General features: G+C 41.7%; 1 protein-coding gene across 1 annotated transcript in view; it reads right to left on the bottom strand.

Annotated features, from left to right (window-relative positions):
* SH3RF3 (SH3 domain containing ring finger 3) overlaps positions 1–16198 on the bottom strand; it is a 249300-nt gene that overhangs the window by 78680 nt on the left and 154422 nt on the right. The window contains exons 2-3 of the mRNA XM_058419465.1: positions 14240–14515; positions 6790–6885 (exon numbers count right to left, since the gene is read on the bottom strand). Coding sequence (XP_058275448.1) covers positions 6790–6885; positions 14240–14515 — 372 coding nt within the window. The remainder of the gene's footprint in view (positions 1–6789; positions 6886–14239; positions 14516–16198) is intronic.

Below are 16198 nucleotides of genomic sequence, written 5' to 3'. Positions count from 1 at the left end.
GAGATCATCACTAGTGCTTGTTTTGAAACACAATCAACTCTGCAACCGTAACAGAACAAAAACTTGGGAGGCACAACCCAAAACTCAGTGTAGAAATAGCAGAAATGAGACAGAATTGCACCTAGGAAAACATATATTAAAGCACAAGCATGGTTCAGGTGATCTGGAGGTGAAGGGAAGGGCTGATGTGCTGAGAGCACAGGGAAGTGGCAGCAGGTGCAAAACACAGTAGGCCAGACCCCAGTCAGTTTGCACCAGGCAGGATGACAAACAGAATTTTGCATGGGAAGTGCTGGAAGTCCCTCAGTGGATCATGGCTACAGACCAAAATCTTGTTATCAGATCAACTCAGATACCTAGGAACCTAATTTTTGGCATCTAGGAAGCAGCACTTCAAAAATGCTCTGTACAGATATAGAATTGTTATATATGACTTTGAAAGATTCAGGAAATGGGCTAATTTGCAAAGGTTGTGCGCTTAAGTTGATTGTGCTGGAAACCTTTTTTTTGCTACAAATTGCTCAAGAGAGATATTTTTACAAAACACAGTCTAGGAAATTCAGATGTTACTCATAATTAGGAGGGGTGGGTGGGAAATACATTTTTGGATATGACAGCTGGCAAATTTCTGGTTTAACACACCCTGAAACAATAAGTGGTGATAACAACTCGGATCTGGTTTCGATTAATAGAAATATTGGTCATAACATATAAATCTAAATAATTTTGAGTTCGTTTAAATGAAAGTAGGCTAGAGTAAAATCAAGAAAAGACCTGTAACTAAAACTGGCGGTTCTCAAAAGGCAAATTTTTACAACTTACAGCTGTGCCTAAATTTACATGCTGGCTCTCACCATGGCTCACACAGATCTCATAATTGTCTGGGCTGGAGGATGACTCAAATATGACAGTACTCCTATCTACTTCTGTATGCAGGCTTCCCCTCTGTGGCACCCACCTGAGATGAACTTCAGTGTAAATGTGGTGTTCTCCGACAAGGAAACCAGAAAGCAGCCCTGCTTTGACTTGTCCAGACACAGCCTGAGGGGAGTGAGTGACTCGAAAAGGTCTACAGAGCCAAGGTGCTCAGCTAGTCCAGGGGAAACCTGATATTTAAGTCAAAAGGTGACAGTGCAGCTCAGTTCTGTATCCTGAAGATGGAGGAAAGTTAGAGAATCTGTGTGAACGATCACTTTATGAAGCATGCTAGAAATCAACACAGAACGTAAAAGAAACCAGTCAAATTAAAAAAAAAAACACGAATTTTCTGCCCTAAGTCATGCTAATTTACATTTTACATAGGAAATTAAAGAGCACAAGGTTCTTTATTTATAGAAGCAAAAGGGAATGTAAGAAATCAAGCTGTTATGCAGAAAAGATGGCCCACAGATTAAAAATAATGTATATATATAAATAATATATATATAATAGAAAAATACATATTTATATATTGTAAAATGTTGTATATTTAATCCTTTTCTCACCTCTAACAGCTAATGCTCTTAGTTTTCTCAACTAACATAATCTTTATTTGAACTTCCATAGATCATCTTACTTTGTATGCATGCATGCAAGAGTCCTTTAAATCAACGAGTTTTATTCATGGATTGATGTGAAGATAGAGGTCCCTCTTGCACCCTACAAACAAATTCTGCATGTTTTAGTTTGAATGTGAAACACGAGAACTGTATTTTGTACTGCGTTCACATAGAATTCTCTGATACCAAGAAGTATCTTGGAATATTCCATATTATTCTATACAGGATAAAAACAAGTGGGACCAACTTTTTTTGAAGCTATGAAGGTGCAGGAATGAAATTCTTAAAACAATATACATACAAAACTTGAAAATGCATACCAATAAAGTTTTTCAACAGAAATTGGCTGAACATCTCTTAGAGCTTACATTATTGTCAGCTTTACAAGGTTCTTATTCCATTTTTATCTGACATGCAAAAGTAGAGAACAAAAAAATCAATTGTGATGTTAATGGGTATAATTCTTAATTCATTAGTGTTACACCTACTTACTACTGGGATAAATTTGCTCCTCTGAGATTTAGTAAGTCAGCTTTTCTAAAGTCATCTACATTAGTTTCCATCTACCCACCTTTCAAAAGCTTCCATTTTTATTCACATTTCATGATATTTGCAAGGCTAAAATGAACCATTTTACAGTACTTAAAAACAGAGATTGCGTGTTCTTTTTGGAAAGGGAACCAAACAAACATTACTTATTTAATGAACATCTAATGCTTCAGGTTTTTCGGAAGGCTTTCATAAAAGCTACTCAGAAAGATTCAGAGTGTGCTGCCACCAAGACCACAGAAAAATAAATGATGGGTCAGACATCAAGGTTGAATTAATTATGAGAGTCCCATAGGGACCCATCTGTCCTGCAGCTGAAAGGAGAAACCAGACAGACTGAGGAGAGAAAAAACATAGACAAGAAGTGGACAGGGCAACATTTTTTTGTTGAAAGTGGTCAAAATAACTATTAGAGCTAAGAATACACACACGGACACAACTGAGTTTTCAATAATATAACTGTGATGACTGCCACTGGGGACACCAGCATAATGAGAAATGGCTGATGGAAATATGCATATAGAGGAAAAAAAGGACAAAATTTGCCATCCAGACTGAAAGTGTAAACCATCTGCATTCATTTGCAAACTAAGTAAAGGCTACCCTCAGCAAAGTACATAGTTATACAGCTGAGGACCTTCTTCTGCTGGGAAGATGAGTCCCCATGGCGCTACTCAACAGCCTCAGCTGGGATCCTGGTAAATGTGCTCGGGTTCCCCTGTATGTGTTAAGCTGTTGTAGAATGACTGCTAGATCCTGTAGTACAGTACAAAACTTAAATGGATGGTCTGCTCTGCAAAGATAACTTTGGAATGAAAAATCATTGTTTAAGAAATGCATTTGCCTTTGGATTTTGTTTTATTTTCGCTTCTGGTTGAGCTCTTTTTAAACACTGACTTGTAAGAATTATTTTCCTTGGAGAGTCTTCTGGGCCTATGCTGCAGGGCACTAAAACCATCAGCTCTGCCCATTCTCCTCCCCCTCTTTCTCCTAGACCGGCTTTCTACTTTTCCTTTCTTTTTTGACTGTGAAGAACAGGAGAGGATCCTCATTACCCTGCTTGGGTGCTCTGTAAAAAGAATTTTAAAGCTTCTAATATTACTTAATCACAGCCTTCAGTGCTCCTGCTGCCATAAAACATTATAACAATGGGTTGGCACTTCATCAATTGTAATTTGCTGATATTACAGTCACAGTAGTACCCAACATAATTGCCTTTCTCTACCACTGACTCATAAGACTTCTTGATCTTGGTCAATCTTCTTTGCTCTGGGGGTTGCAGGCAGAAATTTTGTTCTAACAGCTCAGATTTTTGAATTTCCGGTTCCTGCCCGTCTGAGCAGGATGCATCCCTCCAAATACTCGTTGCACCACTGCCCTCAAATTTCACTGCCAGATACTTAAATCTATTAGGACACACTTTATTCTTCATTATTCTCAATTTTATGCATAGCAGCAGAACACAACTTTCAAACAGAGATTATAATAGCAGTTATTAACAGTGAGGGGCTAGCTTGAAGATAGTAAGATAAAAGAAATTTTGCCAGGGCTTTGAATTCCTTGCAGGTCCAAAACTCCTATCAAGAATATGACTTCAAACCATATAGATTATTAACAAAATGTTTATTTCAGGACAGAAGGCACATTGAGGATCAATTTCATTATGTTGTGGGGTTTTTTCTGTAGACAAATTAAAACATAAATTATCAGCCCAAATGACTTCTACTGAAGATGAAGGACACCAACAAAGTAAGAAAAAACAATAACCCAAACTCTCCCTAACAGAACATTGTTTTTGTCTCATGCTGTAAAAGTAATCATTGTGGGCTATGAATACTTGTTCCTTATCCACTTGCAGCTTCTCTGAGGTTGGGACAGAGATGATACTACAGAGGCAGGAAAAAGCCTTCAGCAAGGGCTCTGCAGACACGCAAGCCCCCTCGCTAAACACTTGTAAGGGCTGTGTCATATGGCTGTACAGGCAACCAAACATAATGCTGAGACAGAGACCTTCTAAAACACTGCAGGGGCAAGGTATATTTTGATGTCTGCTGGGTTTTTGTGTCTCTTTCTGCCACCACGGTCTGGCTCTAAAAGCTGTCTTTCTGGGCTTCCTTTACAGAAGTGGTGATCCTGGTGAGCAATCTGCAAACCATCCCTCCTCACCACCCATTCCAAAAGCTTTGTAAGCACCTGCAAAAGCCTCCTGTGCAAGCACCTGTGTGAAGGGTATGGCAGCACATTGCCAGGACAAAGTGTTACCACAGGGGGCCACGACAAGGATTATACCCACTGTCTGCAGCCCTGGCATGCTAAACCCTGAGATCCTCAAAGTGACCGGCTTGTTTCCTAATGCTCTGGCTTGCACAGCAAGGGTAAGAGCTCTTGTCTGGGCCGTGGGAGCAACTGGGGACATCAGAGCCTGCCAAGCTGGAATTCACTCCACCCAGAGTGCAGGGCTCAGGATGCCATGTGAAATCCCACACACTTCAGCCAATCAACTGACACAAACGGAAGGCTACTGTGAGAATTAAACTTTGCTTATTCTACACATTTTGCCAAGATTTTGAAAACCACTTAATGGACTTGGACAGACTTGAGGAGTGTTTTTAGATTCAAGTACTACTTGTTTAATGGATTTATTTTGTAAATATCAGCACGGAGATTTTCAAAATTTCTTTGGGACTTGACCTGATGATTCCTTTTAATTTTTAATGCAAAGTAACAGCTGAAGCTGGCAATAGCAACATCATTGTATAACTTGAATACTTGCTCATCTCATATTCAGAACAAGGCCTTCATCCACTGTGTGGATGAAATAGGTGGCCAATATTGTAGTCTGGAGGATCTCTTCCCTTTGGTTTTACAAACCACTGCGCAAATATTATGGCCATAGCACCCAGTTATCTCATTTGAATAGGCCTTTCAAGTCTCCAGATTTCAAATTTATACAGATAAAACACACGTGTGTGTATACACACAAATATACACATAAGTGTATACAATTGTACTTGTTTTACCTGCTCTCTGTGTGTGTCTGGTACGAATATATACATCCATGCAGACATTCCTACATGTGTTCTTGGCCCTTGGTGCTGGCTACCTGGCTGGTTGCATCTCTTTACAATCTGCAAGCATCACTGTTCTGACTCTGCACAGTGCTGCCTCCTGCTCCTCCATGGCCACCCAGGATGTGCTCGTGCTTGGAGAACTTCAGCAAGACATTGCACATGTTCCCTACAGGCTGTTCTTCTGAGGTTGAGCCCTTCAACCTTCAGGAGCAATAATTATGGAGAACAGCTACTTAGGAGTGGGAGAAGGATCAGGATGCTGTACAGTGCGTGGGCAGTGCCAGCCTACAGATGAACCTAGAGCCGGGGAAAGGTGGTGAGGTGCAACGGTGGCTGGCTGTGCAGAGGTCCCCACTTCACTCCTTCTGCAGCAAAATTCAGGACAGTAACATTGCACTTTCCCAGGACAAGAAAAAGAAGGGGAAAAGAATGAAATCTGGGAGAAACCCAGCTTTCTCATTTAGTCACAACAAACTCAACATGTCTTACACATTCAGAATAGAAGAAAACTAGTCATTAACTTATGTGAGGCAGCTGGTTTCCCAATAACGGTTCCTACACATTCTGGTTTTAATATTATTGTTCTTGTCAACTGTGGGAACGCAATGTATATTAATGATGGTTTATTCCAAATTGGTCATTGTCGGAGTTAATAATTAGGTAGTCAGGCACTAATTATCTCTATTTTGTCTCCAATCACTAACTAAGAAATCTGGAGAAGTAATTTCGGAGGCAGGCACCAGAGCCACACACAGTAAAGCAGGCTCTGCTGTGGGGACAACAGAGATTCTTCACTACAGAGAGGCACCAGACAGTGTCTGGAAGCAGAGTCAGGGTCATACTGCTCTGAGTACCGGGTGCAGAGTGGCAGCACCTCAGAAAAATACACATGCATGTGGTGTCCATCTGCTCTTTGCACCCCTGGCTCACCCATGAGGGAGGAAAGCTCCTCAAAGACGGTGTCTGGCACCTGACAGAGCTGCACCACTGCTGGCTGCACCTCTGGTCCCAAGCAACATCTGGCTGGAAGGGCACCACCAGCAGGAGGACGGGCAGCAGTGGGAAGAGGAGGAACCACAGGTCTGCACAGAGGAAGCAAAGTCTCAGCATTTAGTCTGAAATAAGAATCCTGTGGAAATTACAACAGGAAAGAGCTCAGGATAAAGATGGGTCTGGCATACATGGAATGAGAGCCCTTGGGCATTGGGGTGGAGGTGCCTGAGCCCCCACTGAGGCAGAGGGGCACTTTCAGCACTCCTCTGAACATCTGTGCATTCAGGCCACGGCTGAACTTGCACTGCTGCTCTCCACCAGCCCAAAACTCAGATCTCTTCTCAGACGTGTGCAAGGCATCCCAACTGCAATCATCCCCCCCTGTTTTCCCTATGCACTGTGGGGATTACACCAAAAGGGAAGCCTTTAGAAGGAGTTCATGGAACATATTTTGCTGACCACTTTAAATTGAATTTGGTGTATTCCCATGGAGCCTTGGAAGAAAGCAACCAAAATATTCCCTTTTCAGTAATTCTGTTTTAGTTTATCCTCGCGTAAGAATATTTGATATTTGTGCCTTGTAGGCACGAAACCCCCACAAGATTTCAAGCATCCACCACCATGTGTTATAAACGTACCTCAACATAGAGGATAGGAAAAATGCCAATCTTGTCACCCAGCATTCCCTCTGCCCAGTTGTCATCCACCCTCCTGATGACTGTCAAGATTTCATCCTGAAATGAGATACACAAAATACATAATCAGATATTTGAAATATGCCAAATTTTAGTTACCCACATGATAGCTTAGAGAATGAGTACACAGAGGAGGTCATAAGCCAGGTCTAAGTGTTTCCTGAATCTTCCACTAGCAGCATCCCTTGCCCAGCATCGTATCCCAAGTGTCCCACTCCAAGTGCACGGAAGCACCCTGCAGACCAGTGCAGCTCATGCTGGCTGTCAGCAGCTCCAAGGGTCTGGGCACAGCAGGTGGGAATAGGTAACTCCTGGCTTTGTTATGGGGAGAGAAGAATGTCTCACCCAAGAGGTCACCTATAAATCATAGGTGAAAACTCCTCAGCATGAAGTTATCCCTGTGCATCCAAGGGTCTGTTGTGATGCTTGCCTGCTCTGGAACACAATTCAAAGGGAAGCACCAGTTCAGCTCAGGTAGTCCTGGAAACACTTCCAACAAGGAATAGTACAAGGTGCTCAGCAACAAGCCTACACTGCTGACGCACTGAATGCCAATTTTTCTTTAAAAGAAGTATTATAAGGTAAAATTGCAAAGCAGATAAAAACCCAAAGATAACACGGCAAAAACAAATTGCATTCACCTGTTGGATCAGCTTCAGTTTAGATACAAGTTCTTTTCCTAAAACCAATGGCATTTTAATATTATATTTAATCTAGGGATGTAAGAATTTCAGCAGATGATGAACTTCTTTGTGATTATAAAACAAGAGATAAAGCAAAGTACAAACCAAATAGTTCAAATTCAGAATGTACAAGTCATTAGGAAAGCTCAAGTGACTAGAACAGAACCCTGACTTTTCTCAGTTTGAACTACTCAGTTTGTCAATGGATTTCTGCTACCATCCATGTCTCCTGGGGTCATCATACTAAACCTAGGCTTAAACCAGCATCACTTTGTACAACAGCTGTGGAAGGCGGCCCTCACAACAGGGCTCTGCCTGGATGTTCAGATCTCCTTTGAGAAAAGGAAGGAGTGGGCTGACAGAAGCTGGGAAGTCAGCTTTGTTCCCTCATGGCATCTAATCTTCCCTGCTCCTGTGCAGAAATTTACAAAAAAGAAGAAAATCTCTTCCTCCAGGAAGCTGAGACAGAGTTCCCTGTCAATCTCGCTTTATTTCCACTACTCACTCTGTGAAAATAAGAACTATATATGGCCTACCATGCTCCATGTAACAAGATACTGATGTCAAATGGCCAGGCAAGGGCAGATGGCTTTTTTGCAGATACTTCTCACATAGAAAAAAACCCCACAAATTCCTGATCCAGGATTGTGGTGGTGCAGAACTGTTTTATTAGATTTTTGTAAGAAGTTTATGTTATGGTTCGTTTCACTGTATCCCCAATTCTGTATCCCTTTTGTGTTGTCTGTATAATAAGGTGTTTTGTGTCAATCATCCCATACCTCACATGACATGTAACATCCCCTCTGCCCCAACTCCCCTCTCTGGGGCAGTTTGTCTATCACTCCCGGGGTCCCTTCCGGATTGTGAAATCTCCGGGAGAGGGCTTCAGGTGATAGGTAGCCTGGGGGAAATTCCTTTGGCTCTGGATTTTAGTGGTCTGAAGCTTGGGGGTGGGCACACCTTGTTACCCCCTGAATCCCCTGATTTGTTGTCTTCTTGTATCCTCCCTGGGACCCTCCCCCACTTATAGGGGGTAGGAGGGAGGAAGAGGCTCTCTCAGCCGCTGGGTTCTCAGCCTGGAAGCTCTCAGCCGCTGGGTTCTCAGCCTGGAACCTCTCAGCCGCTGGGTTCTCAGCCTGGAAGCTCTCAGCCGCTCGCCTCGGAGCTTGGAGATCTCTGCTAATAAACATCTTTTAACCTGCTAAGCTGAGAGCCAGCCTCTTCTCTTCTGTTGCTGTTGACTGTCACCTTTGGGTCCAGCTGCTAAGCCGAGAAGCCAAAACGAACTGGAAACTTTGTGTCTGTGTTGACCCGAGCTAGCTGGGGGTCAGCTCCCACCCGGAGCGGGGACACAACCGGACACACAGGATGTTCAGATCACGGATTTGCATTGATAAAAAAATGACCAGAACAGAGATGTGATGTACTTTGTAGTTTTTGAACATGTGCATTTTAAACACGTGCACTCTGAAATAGTTTAAAAATAGTTGAAATGTTTCCTTTGAATTATTCATCTGAATGATCCATTAGGGGAAAGCTCATAGAGACAGCTACAAACTGAGTCCTTCAGCTATTTATTACAGCTGGAAGGATGCAAAAAGAATTTGTGCATTTAATTTCCTGAAGAAACAGATAGCATTCCCTTCCAAAGTCCTGTCTGCACAGACCATTTTTGATCTGTTTAAAGAACTGACAGTAATGCATTTCTGCACAGCTTCCACACGCTCTTACAAAAGACCGATTAGCATAAATTTAGAATCTAGGTAAAGGGTGCAAACGAGGAAAAGAAACGACTGCATCACTTCAGGAACCTGCTATGAGTGTTCCTGATTTTTATATTTGCTGGGCTATTTCCCTAAAAGAGTTATATAAAAAGAAAAAATGTGATGTAGTCTACACTACGTGCACATATATAATCTTAAGTGTGTGTAAGTGCATACATATGGGTATGAATAGAATCATAGATTGTTCAGGTTACAAAGGACCTTACAAATTAAAAAGATCATTAAGTCCAAGCATTAACCCAGCACTGCACATAAGTGTATATATATTTGCATCTATTTACACACCTAAGAAATTAAGAAAAAAGATGTTTAACTGTAAAACACCAGAATATTTTGACCAGATTTTGCTAGAGGGAAATCCCATCCCTGGAGTAGGCTGTACAGACACCTGGCAGGAAAGGTTTATCCTGTGTTGATTTTGCTCAAGGATGGGGTGGGGAATGGCTGACCTTTGAAGATCCCTTTCAACTTTACCTTGCGTGGATGTATGAAATCTGGAAGCATTTCCATACACTGAACTTCATTTGGCTCAGCCAAGTCTGGCTGCTGAATATGGTCATAAATGAGAAATGCATCCTGAGATATGCTGACATTCAAAATGAATATCTTTGTGGGAGAGCAAAGTGCAAATTCTTGAGAATTCCATTACATAATTAGTTTTAAGAAGGGTGTTGAAAATCTCCATAATTACAGCAAATCCCAAAAAATCTTTTGAAATTTTTTTTATTAATAGAAAGTTTCTTTGAATTCACAGCCAGCAACATCATTCTATACAGTGAGCTGGTGAAAGCTTCAGCATGAACTATTTTAGAACCTTATATTAGTTGGATAGCCGTGCTACTTATAAATTCCTAGAAAGGTTCCCAAAAGGATCATGAATAGCAAAACGCCACAGATCTCTTGGCATACCACTTCAGCTTTCTGAACTTCACTATTTCACATTGACTAAATTGATTTCCAGGCAGCATAAAGAAATCCAAGCCTCAAATCTCATTTCAAAAGCCAATGGTATCCACTGTAGTCTGGACAATGATATGTCGTTCTCCTTTTATGCCTGTTGCTAGAGCCTTTAATTATTTGCTCTCTCCTTCTTGCTCGAGTTTCCCTCTATTCATCAGGGCTGGATCAGCCTTGTGATGGGCATGTGAGACCTGCAGTTCCAGTTTATAATCATTATCAGAAAAGAAGTCAAAGATAAATCACTTAAAAAGCAATCTGATTGACAGAGAAATGAATCCTTTTGCTGAGAAAACGGCACAAAATTGTGTCCAATAACAGTCATGATTCACAGCCTGATTTTTATTCTAGTCATTAATGGCCATTAGCGAAGCAATACAGAGCAGCTGTGCCTGCTATTCTGCAGAGATAACTACTCCATCTAGAGCACTGGGGAGATCTCAGCCATAGCAGGATGGCACCACGTGGTGCTTGGTGAGTCCAGCGGCAGTGTTTGCCAGCTGGCACGAGAATCCCTGTCACCAGCTATTGCTGGGATGGTCCCTCTGAGAACAGCAAATGCTGCTGGAACTGAATGCTAAGGGGCTGCTCCACAGCCAGGAACAAGTATTGGATGTGACGCTTCTAACATTGGCATGGCTCTTGTTAGACATCGCTGTGGGCTGGGAACAAAAGTGTTGGAAAATGACATTATTAAAAACGTGATGAGCAATGAAGCATGGCAAACAGTTGGTGCTACCTTGACAGGTTTGAGACTCATCTACCAGTGTCGCTCAGTCTTCTGATGGCCGTGTGAAGATGCATGTAAAGGGTGGCCGAACACCAAACGTGTGGGCTGAAACTGGACTCAGCGTAAGGCTGGAGCAACTACACAGACAACCATGCAACTACTTCTGATTTGCATTGCTATACCTGAGAGCAGAATCCTCTTGCACGTGGTTTGCACCAGTGTCCATAGCCCGGAGGAGGACAGTTTATTTATAAAAACCGAGACAGCAGGATCCCATGTCCATATTGTGGTACCACGTTAGGAGAGATTAGAAAGTTGAGACAATAAGTATAACCCAAAAGTATGCAATTAGGCTCTGTAGGCCACAGCATGGTAGCAACCATGCTAGGGAACATCAGGAGCAAAACTTCTGAAACTACTGGTGTGAAATCGGTGCGAAGTTGACACAACGCTGGAACCAGTTGTTACAGAGAAAAAATACCTGCCTGGTTTGGCTAATCATCGCCAAACACTGAGGGAAGACATATTAAGTAGTAAATCTGGGATGTTCTATCATCAGATAGCACAGAAAAGAGAACAGAGGTGAGACCCTATGCCTGTATGCATGGCTTCTCTGGGAAGAAGACTTGAGGGAACAGTCCAAATGGTGTAAAAGAATGACACGTGAGAGCTTTGTTTTTTGCACTAGATACTCAAGACAGATTTTTCTCTGCCTCTCCTGAGTTTACTCTTACACATAAAAAATATTACGTTTACATCTTTGGCCTTTTATTTGGAGAGCGTTGTATCTATGGAAGACGAAAATAGGTAAATGGCAGAAGCACCCTGCAGCACTCCTCACGAAGATCTGTGCAAAGCAGACTTCATTTCCTTGCAATATACTTCTGGAACAATGGAACATTTTAATTTTGAAGAATGTTGCAAAACAAATTAGTAAGAGGAAACACCAAATATCCTTCCTTTGTTTTCTTTTACGGTACCAATAGATATTCTGAGTGCACAGTAACCAGGGGAATGGGAAAAAGCAAAGCCCAGCAAAAGAACAAGAAAGCAAAATGATACAGAAGATCCCTATGTTTGAGTTTCCTTCTTACAGCTTCCCTTTAGAGGAAAACACTTCTTTATTATATGTTTATAAGTAAAATCCAATCACAAGTGTCTGGTAGCCTTAAATGAGTTGCAGTACACAAACAGGTTATATCAGTTTGCATAAGTATTATGCCAATGTAACCCCTCCACCCGAAGAAAGAACAAATACTGTAAATGAAACTGAGACGTGGTCCAGCATCTTCAGATGCAAACTGAGACATTCAAGTGATGCATATTGCTCAGAGTGACAAATCACATCTAGAGCACTGCAGTGCTCAGGACTCTGCAAAGGAACTGACTGCATCAGCAGATGATCTATAATCTGGGTTAAACAGGAATCTTCATCAGCACAGGTGACAGCTAAAATTAGCATTGAGAAAACTGATGAAAACATGATGGTGAAGTCCCAAGATGGAAAACAGATTATTCACTGTCAGGGAGAACAATAGGCAGGACATAAAAACTGTTACAAGGTGACAGTGTGTAGTGGAAGGAGCTAAAGAAGAAAACAGCAGTAGAAGAGAAACCAAGCCCCCATGGGGAAAACACAGTTATCAGAGATAAAAGGATGCCGACGAGGGGTGAAAACAAGGAAAACTGAGAGATTGAGAGTAGAGTTATAGAGCAGGAAGAATTGGTCCATGTGAGAATGACATTGGGCAGCAGAGAAAATGAGAACTATCACTATACAAAGGCAGTTATTGTAAAGGACGCTTTCTAATATACGGCACCGAATTTATCAAACATGAAAGTGTCTAGGAAAGGACCTGCTCTAACAAAAAACCACAACTGCCTGGCATACCCATTAAATTTCTTAAGACTGAGCAAGCAAGGAATACTTTAAGCAGACAAGGAAGACTGCATCTCAGAGAAGTCACCAGGGCAGGCAGTGAGAAAAACAACGCACCAGAAAAAATATATTTACTGGTAAGGTCTCCGAGGTAACTTCTGGCTGACTTTCTGTTAGTGCACGGCTGTTAGTTCTCACTAAGCAGCCCACTTTCTCGCAGAGATTCACAGCTCCAGGGAGGCTGGCTAGTCGCAGGGTTTGCAGTGTTTGCAATCAAACACTTCACTTGCTACGGAACAAAAGTGCTTACAAATCCTTTGTTAAATAAATATGAGAAAGTATACAGTCTAGGAAATTGCATTCTGCTGAGAAACACTGTGTGAGTGAAAAAGATGTTACATTCGGTGAGAAAATTATATGCTGCAAATAATTCATTCAGCTATAATAAGTAGCTTCAAAGGAGGAGGTCAGTAAAATCCTGGTGAAGGATATTTTTATAATCTATTTCATATTCATTTTCAGCATAACTGTTATTACTTTATGTGATACTATAACAGCCATAGATAGCTAAAATAAACCAGAAAATGACAATGAACAGGTTCTCCATGGCATTCACTGCCACAAATTAACAACTGGGGATATGATTTATTTTACCGTGGGTTTCTTGATATCCATGAAACCAATCTAAGGTCAACAAAAATTGTGAGGGAGGGGAGTTGGAGGTAAAAAGCAGGTGGGGAGGTGGGGGTGAAAGAGGAAACATGACATTTTAAATCCAAAGGAAATTACAATATCTCAGTTTTCTCTCATTCCAATGGGAATTTATTAAACATTTTGGTTTAAAAAACCCCAAAGACTGTTTTTTAAATGTCTGCTTTTTACTGTCTTTATGTTCTTAAAATAGGAAATACTATTATGATGATAGTGTATTTCAACTGCTAAGTAGTATATGGTAGGATGCAATACACATTTTGAAGCTGAATGTAATTTTAAAACACTGGAACATCTGGTTCAATAAGGAACATTAAAATACACATTTCCATTAGATTTTTTTTTCTGAAATTTGAGTCATTCTTGGGGAACATTTCAATGCAGATGAAATGCATGCTTTTTAGAGGGAAAAAATGTTCTAAGAAAGCATGCAGCTAGTTCTACATGTTGAGCCTCACTAGCTTTATGCTAGCCTTGCTATTCAAGGCACAAGCTATCGCACAGAGATAGGCAGGCCAGGAAGACCAGGAAGGTGTCCCACCAGTCCCAGCACCCCTGTGCTCCTGACTCAGCTCCCAGCACCACACGTTCCCCATCACTCCCTACCAAAGCGGATTCTCGAACATTTTTAAAAAACCTATTCCCCTACCTTGGTGAAGGTCAGGCAATCCTTGTCTTGATCTTTATCCTTTATCTCAAAGTCGTAAAGTGCTTTGCCCTGAGGTGGAGCCTGTGGGAGGGGCTTGATGCACTGGATGTAGCTGGCGGGGAAGAAGCCGTGGTTCCCATTGAGCTCCCCATGGTACCAATTCTCGTCCACCTTGCGCCGCAGGATGATGATGTCCCCCTTGTTAAACCGCAGGTCACCCGGCTCTTTTCCCTCGTACGTGTAAAGGGCTTTGCCGTAGGGAAGCTGAGAAACACTCTGGGGAAACAAAACAAACACCTTTAAGTAATCTTCAGCCAGAGCCAATATCTTTCTTAGAGTCATTATTTAGCTAGAAGCAAACTGATCAGCCATGATCATTCACCAGATTACCCCAATGACTGCAGCAGACTGCCACATAATGCCGTACGCTGGATCTCAGGAAAACTAGGATGTACGTGATGGTAAGCCTGGGAAGGGAGGTGTGTTTCATCAGAGCAGGCACTGTCCATCATGTAGCTCAGCTGAAACCTGCGGTACGTCTTACACCACCAAGCAGCATCACTTAATTTGCAAAATATCCCAGGTAAGCAGAACTACATATTTTAATAACTAAACTTGGACATGTCTAAAGGTAAAATATTAGACATTTTGACCTTCAGGGTTGCTTTGGTTTCTGAAGCTCAGAAGAGAGACAAAACAACACAAGCTTGATGATTCACAGGGTTATAGAAGCTGGCAAACTGGTAATTTTTCATCGCATTTGTTTGAGCAACTCCAAACATTTTTGAGTTTGAAGCTTTTTGTTTAGCTTTTGATTCTGTAACCAAATACTCTTACTTCTGTCAAAATCCCCAAGTCTCATGCTACTCACTGAGGGCTACTGTAAACAGTTATAATATTCTTTGTTGCTTATGAATTAATGTCCTTGTGGAAAAGTGGAATAGGCAGAATGCCTCAAATCTTTCTTTTAGAACTAAAAAGAGCTCTGAAGCTTTCACTCTCATCAAAAGAATTAAACAAACTTACTAAAAAGTCATGGCCCATGAGAAAAAAAAAAAAACCCTAAAAAGTTCATCGCTTGGTATGATAAAAGAGCAAAACCTATTTGATGGAAGCCACTTGAGTGTGAAGAATTCTTTCCAGAGTTATTTTTGTCCCAGTGAAAGATAGATTATCTCACCCAGGCTGTGACTGCATGGACAAGTTTTGGTTGGAAGTACCAGTTCATGCAGCCCCTGTCCTCCCCATGCTCTTGCTCCTCTTCTTGCTGAGTCCCAAAGCGCAGGGGTAACAGTGTTGGACACAGCTTCCTGCTGCTTTGGTCCTGTAACAGTTCTTTAACCCATACTGGAGTAGAAAAGGTGTATTGCTGTATTATCCTATATTGTTTTTCATTTTATTTAATTCAAACTAAGAGTCAGCTTGCAAATATATAGCAGCACATAACACAAGGGATGTTAGAGGGGTCCTGTAAAGTCAACCTTCTGTATGAGTCTTTATTTTTCAGAGTTGTATTTACAAAATGACACAGTTTTCTTTGCATACACATGCCTTTGAGTAGTCTGTTCCCTGCTGTGCATCATGCTCGTCAATGGGGTGTCCTGTAGAGACAATGAAAAAGTAAAGCTATATTTAATAAAACACCCTGGTATTCCCCCAGGTGTTTCTTATGTGTGTACTTCTGGATGACATTCCTGTGCCTAAAATAACACTCAGATGCTTTCCCCAGGGGGAAAGTGGAGAAACACTGCATTTCCAGAAAAATAGATGCTGGGATGACTTTTCACGGTGTTTGTTAAAGCCACAAGAAGAGGCATTTTTCAATTCCGATGGGTGCATTAAATGGACCTGCTCTGGTGGGGTGGGTTTTAGGCTCTCACACCTGCATCTTTCGGCAGGAGGAGGAGAAGCACAGCCCGCTGCCTGCATTGCCTGCCGGCGCCTCCGCCCGCTTCTGGG

The sequence above is a fragment of the Hirundo rustica genome, chromosome 2 (genome assembly GCF_015227805.2).
Source record: "Hirundo rustica isolate bHirRus1 chromosome 2, bHirRus1.pri.v3, whole genome shotgun sequence".
Lineage (NCBI taxonomy): Eukaryota > Metazoa > Chordata > Aves > Passeriformes > Hirundinidae > Hirundo > Hirundo rustica.
Note: the sequence above shows the minus strand (reverse complement) of the source record. Positions and strands in the feature narration are given on the sequence as shown.